The following is an 18,427-nucleotide window of genomic DNA, read 5'->3' on the forward strand; positions in this document are numbered from 1 at the left end:
AAGAAACGGATGTGGAAGAAGAAAGAGAAACAATAATGAACCCGGAACAAGGTGAAGAAGAAGAATTGACCTATACAGAAGTAAAAGATACAATAGGCAAACTGAAAAACGGCAAAACAGCGGGAGACGACGGAATATGTGCAGAACTTATAAAATACGGGGGTGAAGCACTATACAGAAAGATTTATGAACTAATACAGAATATATGGAATAAGGAAACAATGCCCGAAGAATGGAAGAAAGGAATTATTGTGACAATCCCAAAACAAGCAGACCACAGGATATGTAAAAACTACCGAGCAATTAATTTACTGAATGTAACATATAAAGTACTGACTGGTATAATTAGAGACAGACTAACAATATACACAGAACAAAGCATAGGAGACTACCAGTACGGTTTCAGAAAAGGAAGATCCACGATAGATGCTATCCATACACTAAAACAAGCGATAGAGAAAACATACGAGTACGCCGGAGAAGCACATATACTTTTCTAGACTTTAAACAGGCTTTTGACAAACTAAGTAGAAGAAAAATGATCCAAGACTTACAAGAGAGCAAAATACCAAATAAAATTATAAGAATGATAGAAATGACAATGCGAGATTCCCAAGCAACAATAGACACCGGAAGAGAGAGAACAGAAATAATAAAAATTAAAAATGGAGTAAGACAAGGAGATGCGCTCTCAACTGTACTATTTATTCTATCATTAGATAAGATAATAAAAAAGTTGTCAAACGCAGGAACTATAAATAAAAATACAGTACAAATAATTGGATATGCGGACGATATAACCATAGTAGCAACAGATAAAAAGGCATTAAAGAAAACCTTTCAAGAAATAGAAAACGAATCCAAACTAAGAGGACTGGAAATAAATGAAAATAAAACAAAATACATGAATGTAAGTAAAAAAAAGAAGACGCAACTGACAGAAATGACAATAGACGCACACAGCTTCGAAGAGGTTGAAACATTCAAATATTTGGGAGTATTAGTCAACAGAAGAAATGAAAGTGTAGATATGAAAAGAAGAATTCAAGCAGGAAACAAAGCATTCTACAGAAATAAAAAAATTTTCAAAGATAAGAAAATAAGCCGAAATACAAAAATGAAAATCTACAAAACGACCATAAGACCAATAGTGCTATATGCTTTGGAGACATTCACATTAACAGCAAGAGAAGAAGAGCAGCTGAAAGTTTTTGAGAGAAAAATTATGAGAAAAATTCTGGGACCAAAGAGGGAAAACGAAGAGGATGCAAGGCAATGGATGAACCACGAAATACAAGAATGGATGGGTCAAGAGAACATAGTAAGAGCAACAAAAGCACAGAGAATTAGATGGTATGGACACATAATGAGAAGAGAGAAGAACAATCCGTTAAGAGTTATAACCGAATGGATACCACCAGGTACAAGAACCAGAGGCAGGCCTAAACTCAGATGGAGACAACAAGTGGAAGAAGACTTAAGAAGTATGGAAATTAGAAATATAGGAAGCAAAATCAGAGAGAGAGAAGAATGGAGAAAGGTAGTGGAAACAGCGAAGTCACACCAGCAATTGTAAAACCAAAATCAGAATGGGATGATCCCCGACAAAAAGGATCTTCAAGTGAAAACAGCTTCAGCTTCCTCGGGAGCGTACAGCTTGTATATATATATATATATATATATATATATATATATATATATATATATATATATATATATATATATATATATATATATATACTTACTTTAAGTAATTAGGGAATTAAAACTTGAGACTGTCATTGTCGGACTTGCCGTAGATTTACGCACCTTCTATGTCTAGGTCTCGAATGTTGTTTTTTGATTGGAATGTGTCTAAAGATATTCAACCTCTCATCTTTATTGATAAGCCCAGAGAGGTTGAAGAGGGCGAAACACATTTCTAAGAACTGGTGTTTGGATCTTTGATTCTATTCAAAAAATTTTTCCCAACCCGAAATGGTGGATGTGTGAATTGTTCGTAAGGGGATTTTTCCACATTCTCTATTTCATCTGTTTATATATATATATATATATATATATATATATATATATATATATATATATATATATATATATATCTATTATAAGTGTGCTAAAGATATACCTATCTATTTTTTTTTAACAAACTCATTATGCTTAGCAATATTTGCTTTAAAAGCTTGGTTAAGAGAACTTTCGATTCTTGTTTTGCCAAACTGAATCAAATTGGGTATACATCTTACATGTAGGTAACGGAGAAATTTCATGTCTCCTTTTTAAAACTCTAAAACTATTTAAATCGTAAACCTTGGTTAATGCGTTGTCCCTACTTGCTGAGCGAACGCGGCTTTAGTCCCATGGCAACTCTCAATACAAAACAAAACCTTGGCCGACGCTGTGAGATTTAATTTAAGAATGGTCATAATTTTCTTCGCTTGATTAAACGGCATAATATTTAGCCATCCTTTTAATCTACCCCAAACGAGCAGATACCTGCACCTAATAGTGATTCTAGGTCTGCTCACCGTGGCTGTTCCAACCCATTAGAAAATCTACAGTCTACAGTCCGCTCTCTACCCCCAAAATAGAAAGGAACAGCTTCGAGGTCCACCCATTTTTTCTGTAGAAACCAGAAGACATGGCCAACAATACAGTTTATTTTTCTTGCAACCACATAACCAAGGATTTTCACTGTACCAACTAAATTTAAAATATCCAACTACTTTTTTGATTCCTTTTTTAAATTGCTTAAAATAGGTCTTCCAATTTCTATAATCTCATTTTTTTCTTCAAAATTATACAAGGAGAATTATTACTTTTCAAGTAGTTGATCGATTACGCAGCGACACTCATTCCATGGTTAACTGTACGCACACTTTTTATAGGTACTGTAACCAAATTTAAATCTGGTAAAAGGGCTACTGATATACACAGAGAGCTAACGCCGTTGCTCCTTCAAAATTTTCAGACACTAGCCGGTCCCGAGCCACAGCGAGGATGTAACCATTGCAGCCACAATTGAGACTGGTAACAGTGGTAACAGAGTATAATAAAGTGCAACTGAGTCACATAAACTCGCCAATATTTTCGTGTCTCTACGAGTAGGTGGCTATTTACTGAATTAGGTACTATTAACACATCATAATATAATAATATATTTCTATTGGTAAAAATATAGGTAAATGGAATTATTTCACATTAGTCATAAAATATTTATTTGAAATATTTTTAACTGTTACTAATGGTAACAGTGGTTACATGGACGCTTCGCCAGTGAGAACAATGTGTATATTTACTGGTTGTAACTTTTCCTCAGTTCTGGTTCTTAACACTTGGCTCTATATTCACCCTCTCTGCACAAACAGAGAGCACTCGTAACTGACTACAATAAAATCATCTTGAATAAGCCTGAACTGCCCAGCATCACACCGACTGTGATCCATTCTGGCGTCTTGTTAACATTAGAAAGTCGGAGGGGCCAATTTGGCCCCTGTTGCGATTTGAAGTTATTGTAGTTTTTTTATTTGTCTAAAGGGGGCAAATTGGCCCTGTGTAAGTTATTATCGTGTTCTGGGAAATTCGACGAGCCTTTCTTTCAAATTCCTGTCGAATGGGTAAAATTATATTTATGTATGTTTATTGTAAATGGTTACCCTTATACTGGTACTGATCATCTACGTAATAAAGATACAATTGTTGGTGAACACAAAGATACAAGATACATTGATGGTGTAGAGAACCAAATGACGCATCTTTATACTACAAAAGTAACTTCAAGACGATGGTCTATGTCCGTGTTTTATAATACTCTTGACTTGGAAGCAATAAAAGCATGGATTATTTATAAAGAAACAACTGGAAGTAGACTCAGTCTTCGTAAGTTTATTCTTCGGCTGTGTGAAGAATTATAGGCACCATACCTTGCCTCCCGAAATCTGGAACTACGCCTAGCAACATCAGGTCTACCAGCAACTATCACTGTTACATACTTTCCAAAAACGAAAAAAATATCAGTTGAAAATATTTTGTAAAGGAAATCATACTTCCAATCATTGCCACGGCTGTAACAAGGCAATGTGTGGCAAATATCAAAATCTGCAAAATGTATGGTGTTCCGAATGTTTTTGATAGGCAGCGAATGTGTTAAACAATGAAAGTAAAAAATAAAATCAGATTCTATCGTCTAGAGTAGATTTAATTTCTTTAAACTGAGTTTTAATTAATTAAAGAACGTGGGGCCAACATGATCTTTTCGGGCTTTCTAGGGAGGTATACTAAGCCAGACTTTCTAGTGAAAAAAGCAACACGCTGAAAAAAGCTTTCTCACCGTGGCAAATTGATGGGTTCTGTGTAATGAAAACGCTCTTTGCTACTTATAGTCCAGGAACCGAAACGTTTCACCTCGCAATTTTTACAGAATGGATCGATCTGCTTGAAAATTTGAGAATAAGTAGTGGATAGTTTAAGGATCAAAATCTATAATATAGATGCCGAAAGGTGCCGAAAGGCGCTTTTACCATGGGGGTGGTTGCCACCCCATCTCGGGGGTAGAATTTTTTTTAAGTTTTGACCGCAAAAGTTGATAAAAACGTTCTATACATTTTTTTGATAAAATTAATAGTTTTCGATTTATTCTCTATCGAAAGTGTTAGTTTTATATAAAAAAAATCAATGTTTTTCGATAATCCTTATTTACGATTCACTCAATTTTTGCCGTAGAAAAATGTTTTTCAAACCAAGTTTTTGGGAATTAAATAACATACAATTTCATATTTAAACATTTTTTCGTATCTCTGATGCTAATCTTTCTATTCTGAAGAAAATGGCATTTTTTACCAAACTACAAAAATTCGTTATTCGCTTTTAACTCCAGTTTTTTAAAAACTAATCATTCTAAGCCAGTCAAACTTTTAGAATCTATTAATAAAAACACATCGCTAACTTACATTATTATGCTTCCAATTGGACTTCCCATTTTTTTTTTTTTTTTTTTTTCAAAAAAGTATATTAATTTTTAACCGTAACTTTTTTATTTTTTATCTTCGAAAGTTTGGTAAAAAAGAATTCTGTAGGTTTTTATAAGATCTAGAAGCCTGTTAATATTAAATATTTTTAAAATCCTCAGTCGCAAAAGGAGGTGAATTTAAAAGAGTTGGTAAAGGTGGCTTTTGCATGTTATTATAAGTTTTAATTGTCAATAGCTCACCCAATTTTTACCGTAGAAAAAATTTTTGCAAACTGGTTTCTTGGGAATTAAATAGGCTACAATTTGATATTTAACCATTTTTTAGTATCTCTGATGCTAATCTATTCTGAAGAATAGGCTATTTTTTCCCAAACTACAAAAATTCGTTATTCGCTTTTAACTCCGTTTTTTTAACAACTAATCATTCTAAGCCGGTCAAATTTCTAGGACTTATTATTAATACATAAATAAAGAAAGCCAAATAATGTCAATCCCTAATTAGGTGATTAGGAGGTTGCTTCCTATCACTTGTTTTCGCTGAAAAAAATAGGGACTGACATTCTTTTCATTATAAGTCACTTAATTTTTGAGCTAGAGACTTTTTTTATTTCTGGAGATAGATATTTTAAAATACTTTAAATTAGTTTGAACAAGGTATGCTCGCAAAATGCACAGCTTTCTCGTCTTTTGACTTTCTTCTTCTTCAGGTGCCATCTCCGCTACGGAGGTTGGCAATCATCATAGCTATTTTAATTTTTGAGGCAGTAGCTCTAAATAGTTGTTTCGAGCTGCATCCAAACCACTCTCTCAGGTTCTTCAACCATGAAATTCGTCTTCTTCCGATGCTTCTTCTGCCATCTATCTTTCCCTGCATTATGAGTCGTAGGATGCCATACTTCTCGCCCCGCATCACATGTCCGAGATACTGTAGCTTCTTTTCTTTAATTGTAAGTTCAACTTCCTTTTCTTTACCTATTCTTCTCAGTACTTCATTGTTTGTAACTCTATCTACCCAGGAAACCCTCATAATTTTTCTATAGGTCCACATTTCAAAGGCGTTAAGTCGTCTCATTGTCTCTACATTTAACGTCCACGATTCCACTCCATAGTATAGAACACTGTAGACGTAACATTTTGTTAGGCGTACTTTAAGAGCTAATGTTAAATCTTTGCTACATAGGACCTTTTTCATTTTTATAAAATTAGAACGTGCTTTTTCGATTCTGACTTTTATTTCTGCAGTGTAGTCATTATTTTCTGTTATAAGTGTTCCTAGGTAAGTGTACTTTTTTACTCTTTCGATCTGCTGGCCCTCTACTATCAAGATTTCGTTAGTATTATGGTTGTTTTTACTAATTTTCATAAACTTCGTCTTTTTGATATTGAGAGAGAGTCCGTACTCCCTACTACACTTTACTATTTTACTCATGAGTCTTTGCAGGTCTTGTAAACTATCGGCTATTATTACTGTATCATCTGCATATCTGATGTTGTTAACTAAGACTCCATTTACTCTTATGCCGACTGTTTCATCTTCCAGAGTTTCTCGCATTACCTCTTCAGAATAAGCGTTAAATAATAGAGGTGATAGTATGCAGCCTTGCCTGACTCCTCTCTTTATTTCCATTTCTTCAGATGTTTCTTTTTCAATTCTTACTATTGCTCGCTGATTGTAATAGAGGTGTGTTATTAGTCTTAAATCTCTTTCATCTAGGTTTTTATTTTTTAAAATTTCCATGAGTCGATCATGTTTTACTTTATCAAACGCCTTATTGTAGTCTATAAAACAGACGTAAAGAGGATGGTTAACATCCAAACATCTCTGTGTCAGCACGTTGAAGGAGAATAATGCCTCTCTGGCGTATAATGCTCTCTTTTGACTTTAAAACTGTAATATTTAGCATTTGACAAAGAAAAGCTAACAGATAATAGGTTTGTAACTATTTATTCTCAAATTTTCAAGCAAATCGATCCATTCTGTAAAAATTGCGAGGTTTTGGCCTATTTTAAGCTTCATTATTTGGACTATTATAAGATTCGATGTATCCATCAGAAATAACCACAATGTGAGTGGGAAAAGCTCCTGATACCAAACTTCGATTATGACGCTGTAAACTAAAGCAGCCATTAGTCATCTCAGAGACATGTAAAGAAAATAGACTTGGCTAGGGATATGCCACTCAATGCATTGGGGTGTAACGTCGATATCAAGTACGGTGGTTTAGCTATATCGTGCGAGTGTGAGCGTATCTACCAAGAGGTGGGAGTAACGGAACGACAGTGACACACCGGTGGCGGCCATCATATGCTAGAGAGAGAAAGCTAAGCGCCGGTAGAGGGAGATAGATAGACCACCGACCCGAACTGCTCCGCGTTACGCTATTTTTCCGAGTTGGCCAAATCTACGTGTATAAGATCTTTGAGTCATCTACGCGACTCAATGAGCTTCTCTGCTCCAACATCATTGAGTGAATAGCTACATATATGATTATAATATACGGGGTGTCCAGAAAGTCTACCGACAAACGAAGACAAAAGATTCCTCAGATAATTTTAAGAAAATTTAACCCAATTCACTCCGAAAATGCTTCATAAGGGAGATAGAGCTATTTGAAAAGTACTTAATTAAAACAATTTCCAACCATAAATTTTTGGTACTTTCGATACAACCTAATAGAGGATCCCCAGTTAAGATAGGCAAAATGCCTTCACTTCCAGAATTCAGTTTTTTTTTACGTTTTATGTTAAAAAAAAGATGGAATAAATGTATTGCATCCCATCTATAAAAATAAAATCGAAAAAATCACATATTTGATGGTGGGGCGAGAGGGGTGGAGAGTTACAATTGCGCTAAGTATTATTTTTGATCACATACAACGTAAAAAATGAATTTGATCTACAGTAGAGCGTCGATAATCCGAACTAATTGGTACAGGGGTAGTTCGGATTATCAAATTATTCAGATTATCGAACATATGTTCAAAATACAAAGCTCATAAACATTGTACATATTTAATACATTATGTACTATGTACATAATATGTAACATATGAAACGATATCGACAATTTCATCGTCCTCATAAATTTGATGTCCTTGTAGATTATGATCGAATTCGAGCCATTCATTAACATCCTGTTCGTCACATTCTTCGAACCCAGGTATATTTTGACATACTGCAGCGATATCTGTCATATTTTCGCCCTGAACGCTTTGGATTTGTTTGTCATCTTGTATTTTCCATAATTTATTCCATCCATTTTTTAAATTTTCGATCATATTTTTTAAAACCTTTTTTTATATACTTGGGTTGGTTGGTGTCACGGATTCCGCAAATTTTGTAATCCATTTTAAAAATAGTTCTAGGTTACCTAGACACCTGAAATTTTTAGGATAGCTTTGAACTAGCTAACAATGCAATATTTTACTGCTATTATACAGGGTAATTAATAATTAGTGGGGTGAAGCTCCGTAGATCCGTTATAGTAATGTATAGCGATAAAACCTAATAACAAAAATTGCAGCGAACTTTGAGCTTCACATTACAAAATTAGTTAGAATGTTACAGGGTGTTCGATAACATAGTGGCAGACCAAACTTAATTTTTTTTTAATAGAACACCCTGTATTTTATTTTATATTCGAAATCTTCGTAACTTTTCGACTACAAAAATATAAATGTTTGGTATGATATACGGGGTATTTACAAAGTTATAACCAATTTTATATGAAAATCGTAACAAGTTTAACTACCTGTATAAATAAAAGCAAACAAAGGTCAATGGTTTGTTGACGTCATATTTTTTATTTATTGTCAAAATTTTCGTTAATTTTCTTTATATTGAATACAGGGTGAGTCAAAACGCAAGTACATTATTTTCTCAGTAATTTTAAATAGAAAGTGGGGGTGGATAGGTCACACACTCCGAAAAGATAGTTCCAGTATAGCAAAAACTGCCCTAGAGTGGAATCCCCAAGGAAAAAGAAAAAGAGGTCGCCCAGCACAAACTTGGAGAAGATCCATCATGGACGAGATAAGAATTTTTAGAGCCAAATTATTAATAATTACGGGTCTTCCCGTATCTTTCCAAATTTTAAGTAAGCCATGACTGAATAATTGTCTAAAACTTACAATTTACGATTACTGATTATCAATCTGTAATCAAAGTTGGCTACAATTTTTGTTATTAACTTTTATTACTATATATTACTTAAAACGGATCTACAAAGATTTACCCTACTGACCAATCACACTGTATGGATAAATCGATTTTTTTTTTAATTTCAAACTATTTTAAAAATGTGACTAATGCAATGATATTTTAAAGTACGTTAATAAATCGATATCTACAAATTGATGGTGCCTCAGTGGCATTAGACTGCAGATCGAGAGGTCCCCAGTTGGAACCCGGCTGTTGCGTATCTTTTTTTAATTGTTTTAATAAATAATTAAAAAAAGACTAAGTTTTCACTCTAATGGCATATAAAACAACATAATGCTATTCTACATCTCACCAGAATGAAAACAATGGGAACCTTCTCTGGTTACACCTCCGAGGCTTCTACAATTTGCAAGCCATACGGATGCTGAGGCTAAGGAATATGAGGGAATCGGGGAGAGCAGCATATGTGCCTCCTGATGAGAGACTAATAAGTTTCTAAACCGGTAGAGGTGCTTGCTGCACTCTCGGATTGGACTAGAATATGGTTCGGCTGTATTTTCGTTTTGCAACGAAATTGAAAATGGTTTAAATAGTTAAAGGTTTATATACTTAAAATTATATATACCATTTTAAACAACCGTGGTATTATAAAAAATACTATTTTATACTAGTGTAATTTTTGGAATCATAATTAGAAATAACGATTAATACACCTACTAAAAATTCATATTTTATAAGTTAATTATCCTGTCCAAACATGATGTGTCCTAGATGTACAATAACAAAACCGTAATATTATAAAAAGTACTTTTTTATTAGAGTGTAATTTTTGGAATTTTAAGTATGTTATAGTTAAATCGTTTATCGTTAAATTATTTTATATTCTTTCCTATAAATAATAAAAAGGTTTTATTATATAATAAATTTTATTATATAATAAAAAGGTTAATTTTATAATTTTTTTGCGTTCGGATTAGCGAACGTTCGTATTACCAGGGTTCGGATTATCGACGCTCTACTGTATTTTGAAGTCTATTATATGGTTAAAATCCCCAAAACCCCAAAAAAACAAGTTTTCTGGATTTTTGAAGAGGCGCAACATAGGTAAAAATCTGAAAAAAAATTACAAAATAGAAAAAATTGTAGAAACATAGTTTTTGACAAAATACACAAAATAAAAAATTTCACCTGCAGCCATCTCTTAAAAAAAGTACCTGACAACTTTTTCTTTTTTTTAAGTTATACGATTTTTCCAGAAAAAAATCAATTTTTTTGAGGTTGTGTACACTCAACCTATGGGTCTATACGAAAATAGATATGATTTATAAAAGCCTCAACTAGGCGTGTGAAATTTTTGAAATTGTTAAATTTATTGCATTCCACCTAAAACTAAAAACCCAAAATATCATGTTTTTGATAGTGGGAGATGGGGAAGGGAAGTAAAGGGTTAAAATTGCATTGAGTCTTATTTTTTAATCACATAAACAAAAAAATGAATTCTTGGAGTAAGGGCCTTTTGCCTATTTTACGGGGGGTACCTACCTAATCAGAAAATTAACAAAATACATTTTGAAATCGTTTTTTACTAATGAGTTTAAGGAACTAGAGTTTTAAAGTAACAAAAACAAAAATACTTACTCCAAAAATGGAAACCGCTGTCTTAAATTCACTTGACTTGCTTTCTCATAATTTAAATTATTAGCTAACAACCAAATCATTTCTTGAGTCCAGGTTGTCCCTGAAAGTAATTATTACTGTTAAATTCTATCGATATATCTAAATAAAGCCTAAATTGTCCCATGTTAAACGTAAGACTCCCTAAGTGTTTGCCACTTCTAACTACATTGTCTTTTTTATCTAGTTTTTAGTCATTCTCCTTATAAACCGGGAGATATTAACAGAACTTCAACCACGATTTTCTAAGTCCTGCCCTTTGCAATACTGGAAGTTAGAAAAAATACTAACAATTTATAGAAAAATCCATGGGTTTCCTGTGACATTTTCCTGTGACAAAATTGAATTTTTCATGAGGAAAAAGATGGGGCGTTGCGATGAATTTCTGAGTCCTGCCATATCCATAGAATGACAGGATACTATCAATTTTATGAAGTAATTTTTTTGGGCAGGAGGGTTGCAAAAGGACTAAGGGAGTATATAGATATACAAACATGTAATGAAAATAATGAAATTTTCATAATTTTCTGAGTCCTGCCAACTTAATCAATTAAACATAATTATTTGAAAATGATCGAAAAAAATGTTGGCATGACGTCTCCTAATGTTTAACTGCCCTTTTAAAATTCTGAGGAAAATTTTCACCCTGGTTCCGGGCTTTTTTGGGTCATAAAATAAATTTTATTATAAAATAAATAATTTAAGTAGACATTATTTAAAATAGCAGGATGTTTAGTTACACCTTTTTTCCTATACATAGTTAAAAAATGTGTAAGAAAATTCGTGGAAAGTTACACGATTTTCTGAGTCATGCCATTTTGCACATATCTCAAGAATGTTAATATAAAGCTCTTTACAAAGAGGCAGGATGGTTGTGTAGTTATTTCGTATATAAAAATAAAATTTTAAGTCTGTAAAATTATTGCTGGTTGTTATACAAACATATTCATATCACCACAATTTTCTGAGTCATGGCATGTCAAGTATGCTTAAAAAACACTAATCTAAAACCGTTTACAAAGTGGCAGGATAATCGCAAAGATATTAAATACATAAAAATAAATTTTTATATCGTTAAAACAATCGTACGGTATTAAATATTATTTTCCTGAGTAATGTCTCGGATTTTTTCAAATCTAATACCAAACTGTAAGATCTTTATTTTAAGCGATTAGATCATATTTGTATCTAAGTAAACGTAATAAAAGTAATAGGAAGAAAATCAATAATTTTACAATTAATTGATTACAGTAGGGATTGTACCTATTATAAAGGGTGTCCAGAAACTCTTCTCACAAACGAAGCCCGGAGATTCCTCAGATAATTTTAAGAAAATTTAACTCAATTCACCTAGTCCGAAAATGCTTCCTAAGGAAGCTAAAGCTCTTTAAAGATGGCGTATTGTAATTACTTTTTTAAAATAGCTCCAGAAAACTTCTATTTAGAAAAACAAAAATTGGTACACCCATTTATCTTTCAGAGATAAATCGATTCCATCAATTGTCAATTTTTAGTACCGGTCATAGGCGTCGGTTTAGGGTAGGGAAACGGATATTTTATGGCATAACTTTTCTGTGTTTAACTGTTAAGCATTTTTGACACTGGATTATTAAACTATGGGGAATTATTGTACTAAAAGGTACTCTTGATTTAAGTCGGTAGGATACGCCAGGTTCTAGAAAAATCGATTTGAAAAATTTTGCGGTTTTTGAATTTGAAAAAAAAATTAAAAAAAAAAACTATTTAGAAAAACGAAAACTGGTACGTTTATTTCTCTTCAGGAGATGAATCGATTTTATCAATTGTGAATTTCTAGTATCGGTCATAGGCGTCCGTCTTGGGTAGATCAACGAAATCTCATAACTTGCTTTAATTTTTAAGCATTTTGGACAGTAGAGTATTAAATTATGAGGTATTCTAGTACTAAAAGTTACTCTTGCTTTAAGTCGATAAATACACCGTTTTTTATTTTTTTATTAAAATTTTTCTTAAATTCAAAATACGAAAAATTTTAAAATTGATTTTTTTAGAAAACTGTGCATCCTACCGACTTAAAGCAAGAGTACCTTTTAGTACTAGAATACCTCACAATTTAATAATATTATAGTGTCAAAAATGCTTAAAAGTTAAAGACAAAAAAGTTATGCGATAAAATACGGACTCCTATGACCGGTACTAGAGATTCGCAATTAATGGAATCGATTTATCTCTGGAAGATAAAAAGGCGAACCAGTTTTTGTGTAACGAAATGGAAGCGTTCTGCAGATATAAAAAAAAACTAATTACAAGGCGCCATCTTTAAAGAGCTCTAGCTCCCTTTAGGAAACATTTTTGATTAGGTGAATTATGTTAAATTGTCTTAAAATGATCTTAGGAAACTTAAAATTATATACTCCATTTAAAAAACATAAGTTTGTGTCGCCCTGTCAATACGGGTAGCCCTGTATATTAGAAAATATGTTTTAAAACACGTTTTACCTAAATAACTTTTTTTCGTATCTCTTACGACAAACAAGTAATTGGACTTTGTCACAATAATGCTCCACCCTGTATACGAAATAACTATAAAACCATCCTGCCTCTTTGTAAATAGACTTATAATAAGATTCTTGAAACTTATGCAAAATGGCATGACTCAGAACATCGTGGAATTTTTCACGAATTTTTTTACAAATCTAGGACTCCTGCCGTCTTACTAGAACCGTTTAACCTTCCTGCCGAGTACCGAAAAAGTATTGATTGCATTTGAGTATTAAAACTTTTTAAAGGCAGGATTCAGAAAATCACGGAATCAGGGTGAAAATTTTCCGCAGAATTTTCCAAGCGGCAAGTCTACTTAAACATTAGGAGACGTCATACCAATATTTTTTTGATCATTTTGAAATAAATATGTTTAATTTATTTAGTTGGCAGGACCCAGAAAATCATGAAAATTTCATTATTTTCATTACATATTTGTATACATATATACTCCGTTAGCCCGTTTGCAACCCTCCTGCCCAAAAAATTTTCTTCATAAAATCGATAGTATCCTGTCAATCTACGGATATGGCAGGACTCAGAAATTCATCGCAAAACCCTATTTTTATTTTTTGGGAAAATCTAGTTTTTACAGGAAAATGTCACAGGAAATTTGTGGATATTTCCACAGATTGTAAGTACTTCGTCTACCCTTCCAGTATTGCAAAAGGCAGGACTTAGAAAATCGTGGCTGAACTTCTGTATAATATCTCCCGGTCTATTATGTCGTTGGTCCGTATGGTCTTCCACTATCGTTGGAAAGATGCCCACAATATAATGATCCGCAAACCGGGAAAAAAATACCTTCCCGCCAGTGGCGGCTTGTCCTATGAGGCAGATGAGGCAGTGCCTCACCAGTATATCAATCGACTATTTACGTTATTTCGTTGTTTTATAATCAATTTTATAAATATAATTTAGCTTTTTGAAATTTCCTAAATACCTTTATTTTTATGAAAAAAATTAAAATCCGTACGGCCCTGACTCTTTATCTTCTTATATACCCGTCTTCCACGTGCCATTCCAACTTTCTCAAATCATTACAGTTGAAGCAAGCCTCACACCATCTGCGACAGTATGGGACAACGCCAACAATAAAACCAGAGAACAATGACCACAAACCGGCAAAATTTGAAAAATGTGCCACCAATTCTAGGAACAAAATGCAACACCCTAGAGGCCAGCCTCACGCTCCGCGGAACGGAATAAAAATAGCCGAATGGCCTCAGGTTCCCCGGAACGGGATGGGAATAACCGAACTGAACCGACTACAAGCACCAGTCGATTGCAGATCATAGCTTTCTATGTACACGCGGTATATACGAATGGATTAGTTATTATATTTTAGAAGTTTATATGTTTAAAACATTGTTCATTTTAAATCATTATTCATCATCACCTAATATATTGTTCTGAAGCTATTTCTTTGTGGCATTTGTGTAATTTATTATTCTAAATGAGAAATAAGATTATACAATTTAACTTAAAAAATGATTTTATTAACGTTTCCACTTCCACATCGGACGTTTACATACAAAAGTAGTTTTTAAGTGTTTCAAAAATGTTGTATTTTGTGTTTGTGTTTTTTTTTTTGTAAAATATATAACTATATAATAAATTATTTTTCTTTATTTATTTGTTACAATTACATAGAAAAGTAGTTTTTAAATGTTTCAAAAATGTTGTATGTTGTGGTTGTATTTTTTTTGTAAAATTTTTTTGAACATACTTATTTAAATCAGAGTGAACAAAAGATTTAAGCGAATAATATTGCAATATGATTCCCACAGCCTTAGCTCATTCCCCATATCTTCCACGATTTTTGAAAAAACGCACACCCTTTTGTTATGTAAAATTGGAAGTTTTCAATATGGAATTGGAATTCAAAATAACTCTATGCACTGAGGCTGAAAGCAATTGAGTCGATCGCATTCACTGGAAAAGTTTTAGAGAACTAATCGACAGCAAATAGGATTTTTTGTCCGGAATTCTTTGTGGGGATATTTTGAATAAAAATTTTTGTAGATTATTTGTCCGGGATTTTTTGTGGGGTCTTTTTGTCCGGAGATTATTTGTCCGGGGATTTTTGTGGGGATTTTTTGTTCGGGGATTATTTGTCTGGGAATTTCTTGTCCAGGGATAATTTGTGAGGGTTTTTTGTCCGAGATTATTGGTCCTAGATTCGTCCTAGCGTTATGACGTCACAAAATCCACCTTCTGGTCATTAAAGAGAAGCTAACCATAATAATAAAATTCCTCAGGTGTAGTGTGCCTCACCACCTTATACTATCACGAGCCGCCCCTGCTTCTCGCAAAATGACAGGTCGATAGCTTTTAGCAATGAGCAAAATAACACAAATAATAATTCAATTAAGACTCCATGGCGAAACAGAAGGTTTGAAAATCTTTGAAGCACAATTTGGGTTTATATCAGAAAATTCCAGCGAACTTAGTACTCAGACTTATGCTGGGGCCACAGTAACGTCTAATGACGTTAATTAACGCATTATTTGCATTACAGAGATGGCAAATAATGCGTTAATTAAAGGCATTAAACGTTACTGTGGCCCCAGCATTAGAGAGTACACAACAACTGGATTTAACGACAAATAATATACAGGAGCAGCTCTGTATGCAGGGCTGGATTTACATATGGGCCGAATGGGCTATAGCCTAGGGCGGCAGAATTCAGGGGGCGGCAAATTTTCGTAAAAAGGTAAAAAATGGCGGGGGGAGAGCGGCAAATTGTGGATAGCCTAGGTGCGGAAAGTCTTATAATCTGCCTCTGTTGGATAAAGTTTTATACCTTGTACGATTATTTTGTAAATTTCTAAAATTTTGAAAAACCATTACCTTGCTTAAAAATAGTCATACAGCCTTCTATAGCAGATCATTTTAAAGGCAATTGACTTCCCTTCCTACTAAATGTATAATATTGTATATACCTAAAACTGCGTAAAAAAAAGTTACAGAACAATGTTTGCGAAATAATAGGAAAATGACCCAAAAATGATGTGAGTGGCGAACTTTGAAAAATCATATTTCGAGAATTCTAAATTATAAAGACGCCCATGCATCGTCAGTTTAAAGAGAAAAAATAGAAGTTTTTTTTGTGAAGTAGGTAATGCCTCTACCTATATCCCCGTGGAAAAAAAGTTAGGGAGCAAAAAACAAAATTGCTTTCTGTCCTATTTTTTTTGCTTTTATTTTTGAATATATTTTTGTAAAAAAAATATTTTTGACTTTAGAAGGTGATATTCCGATCGTAAATTTAACCTAGAACAACTTTTCTGTACACGCGTTTGTACCAAAAGTGCTTAGAACTCACCCTAATTCACCCTGTGCATAGGGACTAATTCACCCCTTTTTCAGAAACGCACCCCTTTAAATGGTAGCACTCCACGGTTTTTTCATATTTAGAGGTTCATTGACCATATGAAATAATAAAACCCCGTTAACCATTTTAGCTCTCCTATTTTGAACATAATCAGCCTATAAGCCTATAAATAAACAAATACAATGCAATGTAAAACATTCTCGTAATTACTTGCCAACTTAAAAAAAAACCATTTCCTCACTACTTACTGGATCGAGAACCTTTCACCTTCCCTCGCTAATGAATGAAAATGAATGGTTTGAACCTGATCATTTACCAGTACGACATTGGTGATTGCATATTGCAGCACCTTATTGTTGTGTCTACATAACTTTACTTTCACTTACCTGACCTAGGAAACGTTACGATAAAAACATCGCTTGGCCTTGCAACGAAATTATAGAAATCATGTGCTTGTTTCTCGTAACCGCTGGGGTACAACCATTTCTTCGGACCTACTTGCAGATATTTGGTTTTCTCTCCTAAAATAAATTTCATTATGAAGGCTGGAATGCTCGTAAAATTTTATACGACATTTTGTAATATCCGAGTAGTATTACGTTAATAATATCCATAGTACAGTGTATGAAGGTAAAAATCAACTATTACCTCGGATTTTCCATGAAAATTGAATTGTGCACCTCCATCGATTTTCATGAAAATTTGTAAGTAGTTAGAGGATATCTCAAGAAAAAAAAGTGACATGGTGCCAACTTGCGCTTTTACCTTTATGATGGATGCCACCCCTTCACGGCGGTGAAAATTATTTTATTAAAACTAGTCCCATAAATTGATATGAGGGACAAATTCTAATAGGTCTGGATCCCGCGTATGAAAAAAAAGTTGATTAATAGCAAGCTGAAAATTTGTTAATAGCTTAAGGGTGTCTAGTCGGATAAACTTTGATATATGGGAACACTGGAACAGGGGTAGTTTTAATTGTGGAACAGGTTAAAAATTTGGAACGGTCACATCACGAAAACGGCCCATTTATTTTGTCCGACAGAACAGACTTAAACTTTCCGAACAGAGATTTAACTCTCATGCAAAAATCAGACTGCTATTTATCACCTGTCATAATTCCTGTCATTTGACATATTCTACATGTTCCACTCATTAAAACGCCCATTTGGTGATAAATAGCACTCTGATTTTTGCATGAGAGTTTAATCTCTGTTCGAAGAGTTTAAGTCTGTTTTGTCGGACAAAATAAATGTGCCGTTTTCGTGGTGTGACCGTTCCAAATTTTTAACCTGTTCCACAATTAAAACTGCTCCTGTTCCAGTGTTCCCATATATCAAAGTTTATCCGACTAGATACCCTTAAGCTATTAAAAAATTTTCAGCTTGCTATTAATCAACTTTTTTTTCATACGCGGGATCCAGACCTATAAGCAAAATTTGATATATCAAAATATTAAAGCAAATCAGTACTTTTTGAGTTATTAAAGATCAAATATTTTAATTTTTCGTGAAAAAAATGCATTTTAAAGAGTTTTTCATAGATAACTCAAAACTACTTTGTTTTTACAAAAAATATATTATTACCAAACAATAATAGTAAAAAACCTTTTAATATTAATTCAGAGTTATAAGTAATTTAATGAATTGATAATTGTTATTAACAGTATGCTGCAAAGATCTTCAAAATTTATGCTCTAACATTTTTCAAAAAAAAATGTTCTTGATTTTTTATAATTACGTTAATTTATAACATTTCAAGTCCATCCA

The 18,427-nt window shown here is 33.2% G+C and overlaps 1 protein-coding gene across 1 annotated transcript in view; it reads right to left on the minus strand.

Moving 5' to 3' along the window:
• LOC114330093 (sulfotransferase 1E1-like) overlaps nucleotides 1-18,427 on the minus strand; it is a 104,985-nt gene that overhangs the window by 50,234 nt on the left and 36,324 nt on the right. Inside the window, exons 2-3 of the mRNA XM_050642605.1 lie at nucleotides 17,045-17,179; nucleotides 10,766-10,865 (exon numbers count right to left, since the gene is read on the minus strand). Of these exons, the coding sequence (XP_050498562.1) occupies nucleotides 10,766-10,865; nucleotides 17,045-17,179 (235 nt within the window). The remainder of the gene's footprint in view (nucleotides 1-10,765; nucleotides 10,866-17,044; nucleotides 17,180-18,427) is intronic.

The sequence above is a fragment of the Diabrotica virgifera genome, chromosome 2 (assembly GCF_917563875.1).
Source record: "Diabrotica virgifera virgifera chromosome 2, PGI_DIABVI_V3a".
Lineage (NCBI taxonomy): Eukaryota > Metazoa > Arthropoda > Insecta > Coleoptera > Chrysomelidae > Diabrotica > Diabrotica virgifera.